Below are 8,180 nucleotides of genomic sequence, written 5' to 3' on the forward strand. Positions count from 1 at the left end.
GCTCAGAGGACTGCAGGGCTTTGCATCCCTGTCAGGACATGACTCCTGGGATGTTACAGCCTTTGGGGTACCTCAAAGGCAGAGCCAGCTGGACCCTCTGTGCCCGAGGAAGAGAACTGTCTGGGAAGGTGGTTGAGCACAGCAAGCTTTGCTCTCCTGGCAACTGCTCCTGGCTGCTTGGCCACCCACCCAGGGTGAGACGAGAGGCTGGGACGAGCTCAGGCAGCAGCTTCCCCAGCAATTAGCGGCCACTCTCGTGTCTCTGGTCTCAGCAGCCCCGGCTGGTGCTGAGAGGCCGATGGAAAGCGTCCCACGTCCGCTCACTGCGGCAGCAGGGAAAGTATTTCTGGAGGAATGCCCTTGCCAGAGTAAATTGTTGGCAACCACACACTAATTCTCTTTTCATAAACAAAGCAAAGGAGATAAAAGCAGCAGCCTGGGCTGCCTCCACCCTCTCCCTCTCGCGCCCTCGCACACCCAGTCTCACATCTGGAGCTCATTGGGGGCAGCTGCTGGGGGACGGGGATGGGAACCAGCTGAGCCTCCTTCCACACTGCTGCCAGGTCTGAGCGTGGTTCTTGGGAGGGAGTGTGCAAACGGGGCCCTGCTTGGGCACAGAATCACACAGAGTCCCAGGATGGTGGGGCTGGGAAGGGCCCTGCAGAGCTCATCAATCTTGTGTGGTGGCCAGTGGCAGGACAAGGGGTAACAGGCACAGGCTGGCACACAGGCAGTGCCCCTGGCACAGGAGGAGAAAGTCCTTTGGTGCTGAGCTGAGGGAGCCCTGGCCCAGGCTGCCCAGGGAGGGTGTGGAGGCTCCTTCTCAGGAGGTTTCCAACCCCACCTGGACACGTTCCTGTGCCCCCTGAGCCAGGGGAAGCTGCTGGAGCAGGGGCTGGGGCTGGAGCAGCTCTGCAGGGTCCTTCCAGCCCCAGCATTCAGGGATTCTGTGAAACCCAAAAGGAATGACCATGTTTTTGTGTCTCATGTTTTGTGGAGACCCACAATGGGTTCAGACCACTGACAAGTTGCCCTTAATCCACTTGAACTGCTACATCTCTCCATAATCCCTCCCCAGCACTGCTCCCCTGCAACAGACCTTGGTACCATCCATCAGTGTCTTTGGCTCCTGAGTGTCTCATGGTTCGTGTCTATGCAGGGAAACCCTCTCATTTATAAAACCTGGGGACCTCCCACAGTTTCCCATTCCCTGTGACCCTGGCACAGGGGTCAGTGCACAGAATAAACTGGTTGAGAGGGAGGGTCCTAATATTTATATGGAAAGCCATTAGCAGGCAATATCTTATCTACCTTCTGTTTTGAAGTGGAGGCTTGGGGCGATGGCAGGGCTGTGGGTAGCACTGGTGCTACCTCTGAAATGCCTCAACATGCTCCCTGTTGCTATCAGCACTCATGGCTGAGTTATAGTATGTTCTTAATTCCGTGGGACAAGAGCAGTGGGTGTGTAAGGATTTCAGAGAGGTAAAAATAGAGCTTAGATCTCCACCTGCTGAATTTGAGAGACAGATGAAAGCTCTCAAATCCACCTCGATGCCTTGTGGGGTGGGGTGGGGTGTTTTAACCAGTTGGTCCCTGTGTGGATGATGTTCTTCCAGGCCCAGCTGGAGAATGGAGTTGTCTTTCTCAGTCTTAAAAAGTATAAACCTATGAAATAGCCATTGTCCTGTGAACTCCCCTGAGCCCTCTCCAGATGTTGAGCACAGCTTTGAACACAGAGGTGGTCAAAGCTCCTTTTCTCCAGAGGAAACACTCTTGGAGAACCTCAGTGTTGGATGTAAAAAGAAAAAGGCCAGGAAGAAGAGTAGCAGAAAGTAAAGATACAGCACTGGTGAGATTGCTGCAGGGCTTTTCACATGGGAGGAGAGGCAGTGGCTCCCTGGGAAGGAGGGCACTTAGGACACAGCAGGTATGTGGGTAGTGTTGCCCTCTGGGAGGTGCTGAGTGAATGCTCAGGGCTGGTGACAGAACACAGAGCAAAACCATGGGGCTGTGTGGGGACAGACAGTGGTAATGAGATCTGGCCTGCCCAGGGAGGCAGATGGCCAAGAGGATGGAAGGTTTGGGGTGCTGCTGGTGTTCAGGGCTGGTTGCCAAACCCATGCTCCCATCCCAGTCTCCCTGCTGACATTAAAGGGTCCTGGACTGCTAAGTTTGCTTTTGGTCGATGCATCTTTCTGCTCTGCTGCTACTGGGCTCTGCCACGAGCTATCCCTCATGCCATGGTGTATTGTTTTTGCTCTCTCCTGTGCTGGAGTGCTCCCAACTCTGCAGGAAGCACTGGACACACTTAGGGTGACCTCCAGCTCTGTCCCAGGAAACCTTCTGCCCCTTCTACCTCTTTGTAGGTGGCCTGGAAATGTAAAATCTTCCACTTTGTATTGTCCATTTACATTCCTCTTGCCCACCCAAAACATGCCAAACTTGTATTACAACCCTTGCTGTGAATTTAATTCCAGACCAACAATGCACTCTTACAGCTGAATACATTTAAGCCTGGTGATAACACATAATAGCTTTTTTATATCCCAGCCAAGTGCAGCCAAGCTCGATGCAAGATCAATTCATCTCCACCTCCACAGGGCATGATGTAAAATGCCTATTCACCTGGGCTGGAGACACTCCAAAGCATGGTCTGCAGTGCTGGGCTCAGGAGGGATCCCTCAGACAGCCTTGTTCAGGTGCTTGGCTGCTCTGAGGCTCACCGTGATTGCAGAAATCACCAGCCCTGAGATGCACTTTAGCTCGAGATCCTGGAGAGGTGACAGGGAGATGCAGCCTGGTGTGGGGATGGAGGCAGCTCTGCCATGAAGCCCATTCGCTCTCAGAGGGACTTGAAGACCTGATGCCTACACCTCCAATCCATGCCAGCTTTGCCCATCCTTCCCAGAGCTGTCCTGTGACACAAGGTGGAGAAGAAAGTGTATCTCAAGCAAATCCCATGGGTTGGTGAAGAAGGAAGCACCGTGGTGCATGTGCAGAGGGGTTTGCAACGGTAAGGTGTGCTTTAAACCACAGGCACCATCTCTGCTTTATTTGACCATTCCTTAATATGTCACAGAGAAATCTGCTCTGGCTTTATCACAGCTTTTATAACTGGGTGGCAGGTTTCTGGGGGTAGGGGCTGGCACGTGGAGCTCGGGATACAGAGGGACACATGGAACACCCTGGTGATCCCTCCCCGCATCTGCCCTCTCCTTTGTTCTCCTCTTTTTCTGGTTCTGTCATCCACTTCAGTGCTCACTTTCACAGCAGACTTTCTCACTAGGACCAAGCTTAAAGGTGAGTTTCAACAGTCCTTTGTTTTTTCCATAGTTATTGGAGGAGGGAGCTGAGTCAGGCTGTGAGAGGGTGACACTGGGCACAGGAGGGAGGGGGTCTGTTCTCCCATCTGATGGAAGGCAGACATTGCTTCTCTCTATTTTCTTATCATGTCTGTCAGTAGAATATGTCTGTCTGATCTTTTTTTATCATGCCTGTCAGCTGACATACAAGATAAGAGGTGATAAGTGTTGTACCCACCAGCTTTTTCTGGAAGCCTTGTTGTTTTGGGGGATCTTACAGCTGCCTGTAGGTACAGGCTGGTGCTCTGTGGCTTTCCCTGTCCTTAGACAGTCCTGATTACTGCCAAAGCAGTAAGACCTGGGAACAAAAAAAGCAGCAAGCTTTGGGACACAGGCAGCAGCCCTGTGCTGTCAGACCACAGCAGGCAGATCAGTAACAGCAGTGGGGTGTTGCAGAGCTGAAAGCCCACGACTATCACCTGGTACAGGGGAGTAGCCAGCAGGATGCTGGTGAGAAAAGCAGTGGTGGTGGGGTGATGACAGAGACCACTGGAAGCTGAGGGCTGGTGGTCAGGCAGGTTCTTGCTGAGCTGAGGTGGCTATGGTTACTGTTCACAGGACACTGAAGCAAAACACACCTTGACAAACAAGGCCATAAATTAGCAGAGACAAGCTGTTCTGAAACTTTCAATGAGGTCATTAACTGAAAGACAAAGAAACTCAGAATGGTTTGTACATAGCTGTTGGATCCCCCACAGCCCTGGGGAAAGGCAGCTTCCCCACCCAGCTCCTCCGTGTGATGCCGATATCAACATCCAGTTCACAGGCCCACTGTCTTCTGCTTTGTGTCATCTTTCTTGGGATCCCCTTGAGATCTTTTCCTTGTTGTGCCCACACATGTTCCTCTGATGCTGACGTTCCATTCTGCTGCTCCATGTTGGCAGACAGAGTTGCCTGTGTCTTGCAGCCCCATGCAAAGCCCAGAGCCTGTCCCGGTGCTGCTGTCACGCTGCTGGGCTGGGCTCAGATGTGGGATGTCTCTGCATGTGACAGGAGTTGTGCTGGGGACCCCTTGGTGGTCACTCCTGGCCATGGTCTTCTCCATGCCCCTCCCCTCTCCTCCTCTCTTCATGGCACCTCTCTGCCCTATCACCAAAATGGTGACCAAAGCAAATTGGTGGCCCCGTGTATGTAGAGGAAAGGTCCTTCTGAGTAAACCAGGTGGTGGTTCACCCAGAGTCAATGATCTTAAAGGTCTTTTCCAACCAAAACAGTTCTGTGATCCTCAGGGGCGGTTCCTGCTGCAGCCAGGCACAGCCAAGCAGAGCTGAGAACAGCCAGGCACAGCCTAGCACAGGACTGTCCCTTCTCTGCCCGGCTGTGGCAGTGCCCACGGCGCCCTGAGCTCATCTCCTTCCCTGACAGCCACAGGCAGCTCACAGCTCCTCTGGGCAGAAAGGGCCTGAGGAGAGGCAGTGGGGCTGTGGGAGGGTGGCTCTGGACGAGGCCTTTCTTCCTGCAAAGGCACAGCTGGAGCTGAACGTCCTCAGGTGTTCACGCTGTCCCCTGAGCCCCTGTGGCCACCTCCCAGAGCCACCTCCACGCTGGCGTCACTCTGCACCCATCAGCTGTCTGTGCTGTTTGCAGATCCATCCATGGAGCTCGTGGAGTGGAAGAAGATCTCCTGCAAGAAACTCCTCCCCTTCCTGCTCTTCAGCTTCATCCTCAGCTCCTGCCTCCTTGTTTTCTTTCTCTTCAGGATTTCTGAGACAGAGCACATCAGTTCCAACCCCTCTGCCCAAACAGCCTGTGCTGCTGCCCCACCAAAGCGTGCCCCCAGGCTGACCATCCTGCTGTGGCAGTGGCCCTTTGGGCAGCACTTCAACTTCATAAACTGCTCCAAGCTCTACAGCACCCCAGACTGTCGCTTCACCCTCCAGCGCAGCTGGGCGCAAAAGGCCGCGGCAGTGATCGTGCACCACAGGGACGTGTGCGGCGACACCGAGGGGCTGGCCCGGCTCCCCCGGCTCCCGGCACAGCGCTGGATCTGGTTCAACCTGGAGTCTCCCAGTCACTCTCCAAACTTAAGCGCCATGGCCAACCTCTTCAACCTGACCATGTCTTACCGGAGAGACTCGGACATCTTCACCCCTTACGGCGAGCTGCAGCTCCTTGGCCAACCCCAGCCCCTCAGCATCCCACCCAAGACCAAACTGGTGGCATGGGTAGTCAGCAACTGGAGAGCAGACTCCCACCGGGTCAAGTACTACCAGGAGCTGAAGAAACACATCGCTGTAGACGTCTATGGGCAGCATCACTTGCCCCTGCCCTGGGACCAGCTCCTTCCCACTGTGTCCCAGTACAGCTTCTACCTGGCTTTCGAGAACTCCCAGCATGAAGACTACATCACCGAGAAGCTCTGGAGGAACGCCTTGGCCTCTGGCACCGTCCCAGTTGTGCTGGGGCCTCCTCGAGAAAACTACGAGTGTTTCCTGCCCCCTGACTCCTTCATCCACGTCGACGACTTCGCCAGCGCCGAGAGCCTGGCGCGGTACCTGCGGGAGCTGAGCCGGGACCCCGGCAGGTACCGCAGCTACTTCCAGTGGCGCAGGTGGTTGAAGCCCGTGGTGGGGAGTGACTGGGCCTGGCATGTGTGCAGAGCTTGTCACTTCCTGCAGACCACAGAGCTCAGGTACAGGGTTGTGCCTGATCTGGCTGAGTGGTTCGTGTAACTGCCCTTTGCTCAGCTCTGCTGCAATCTTTCCGTGTCCTTGCCTGGGTGAGCTGTGGTTTCACACCATGATTAAGATGGAAATGGAGGGACCAGAGGAGCTTTGAAGCTGGAGAATAGCCTGTCAGGTAGTGTAGGATGTTTGGGGTGTTTTTTGCTGTTCTGTTATTTACCTGAACAACTCATTGCTCAGAGCTGGTGCTTGGTCTTTGGATGAAATCGCCTTCAGTCTCTGTAAACAGTTCTGGATCAGCTCCACAGGTTGCAGAGCTGCAGCAAGTGGCCAGGAGGGGAAGGGGAAGTAACAATACCTGTCATAAACCTGTTTCAAGGACTTGCACTGTGCAAAGCAGCAGCTGGAAGAGGCAGCCACAGGGTGAGGAACTGACCATGCTCTGCTCTCCCAGCCCTGCCCCTGCTCTGCCTCGGGATGCCCCTGATTGCCTTTGAGGTGCTGCATCAAGATGCTAAATGGACAGAAAACAATTTATTTTACGAAGCTGGGGAGTTTATTGACAAACTGGGTTTGAGGAGGGGACTGTCAGCAGCAGACTGGTGCAGGGAAAGTGTGAGGTGCCAAGGAACCGTAGATTTCTGTGCCAGCAGCACTCTGGGCATGGAGACCCTCAGGACCAGCACACGATGAGCTCCCCCTCAAACACCTTCTGGTGGTGGCTGATGCCTCTTTGCCATATGTTTAAAAAGCAGTGAGTAATTGGCCTTTACTGAGCTTCCTGCTGCTGTTCAGGTCACATCACTGCAAATGGTTTCCTCTTCAGGCTGGGGATCCCCATTGCATGGAGTCTGAGGACACAACTGTGCCCTCCCATGTTCCTGGCTGGTACCTCTGCACATTCAGTTTGTTTTCCTGACTGCTACTGAGCAACGTTGAAACTCAGGGTAGTTTCTAAATGGGAAGAAATGCTTTTCCAAGCTTGAAACGCTCCCTGATGGAACTACTGAAACGAAGCCCCAGGCTAGGAAGGATTTTCTCTCAAGCAGAACAAGGAGCATTTCTGCAGAGCAGAACAGTTTCCACTGCTGATGGCAGGTGACACAGCTTGGGGCAGCCTCAGGGTGGCTGTTTGTGCAAGATGAGACACAGAGGGCCTGGAATGGCAGGAGAGCACCTGAAAGGGCCTTGGGCTCCTTGGCAAGGGGAGGACCACAGAGACAGGGCTTGACACATACATTTAGTAGACATCTTCCATGCAAAGAGGGCCATTTCTCCCAAATTTAGGCTATTTGAAACCCCTTTTCCAAGCACAGGGAAAGTGCAACATGTTTTATCCATCCCTGCTACTGCCTCCTGCTGCTGCAGCCTCTCCAGCCCTGGCCAGGGAGCATTTTGGGAGCACCCTCTCAGCAAAACAGCTGCAAGAAATCCCCAGTTTTCTCTTGCCAACCTCCCAAACCTGATTCCTTTTGCTTCCAAGACCTGGAGTAATTTAATACTTATTAAAAAGAGATGAATCCTGTAGGTTTTTGGACTCTTTCAACTGGAAAATGGCAGCACCAAGAGTTATCATCTCTCTCTCTGCTTTATGCTTGAACCTGAGGCTATCTTGGCAACTCAAACCCATCCAGTCTGGTCAGCCTCATCCCCCTCCTTAGTCCAGGGCTATTTGGGAACCTGAATGAGTCTTGGGGAGAGCAGCCAGGGCCTTGCAGACCTCAGACAGCCTTCAAGACTGCACAAAGGCAAAATAAATAGGCAGAGGGTAGGTTTAAGAATGGTGACCTCACTCATCTCCCCAAATTGTGCTGCAGCCTTCAAGAGAGCAGCAAAAAGATGAATTTTAGCTCTGCTGAAGCATTCAGGGTGGACCTGGGAGGTGGGGTGTTTGGAGCTTGCATCCATGGTCCTTGAGGAGGGGGTGTGGTGTTGGCAGGACAAAAAGCTCACATGAAACCTTCCCTTCTGGAAGTGACGCCTCAGTGCTGCCGTGGCCTGGGGACGGGATGCCTGTGGGCGACCTGGAGCCACACACAGGCTGATTGTGTTAGGGGATGGGAAAGCTGACACCGTGCTTGGGAAACTCTATAAGGGGGGAAACTTCATCGAGGGAAACATCTGGATGGCTGTGCTGAAGGGGCCCGAGGCTGGGAGACAGAACCCATCCCAAAACACCGGTGCTGGGGTTTGC

At 53.7% G+C, this 8,180-nt stretch overlaps 1 protein-coding gene across 1 annotated transcript; it reads left to right on the top strand.

Annotated features, from left to right (window-relative positions):
* The first annotated feature begins 3,001 nt into the window (after positions 1–3,001).
* Positions 3,002–6,034, top strand: LOC104553666 (3-galactosyl-N-acetylglucosaminide 4-alpha-L-fucosyltransferase FUT3-like). Its single transcript, XM_010196399.2, has 2 exons — positions 3,002–3,013; positions 4,950–6,034. Exon 2 carries the CDS (start codon positions 4,958–4,960, stop codon positions 6,032–6,034), a length of 1,077 nt encoding a protein of 358 aa, XP_010194701.1. The 5' UTR covers positions 3,002–3,013; positions 4,950–4,957.
* Positions 6,035–8,180: the final 2,146 nt, after the last annotated feature.

The sequence above is a fragment of the Colius striatus genome, chromosome 25 (assembly GCF_028858725.1).
Source record: "Colius striatus isolate bColStr4 chromosome 25, bColStr4.1.hap1, whole genome shotgun sequence".
Taxonomy (NCBI): Eukaryota; Metazoa; Chordata; class Aves; order Coliiformes; family Coliidae; genus Colius; species Colius striatus.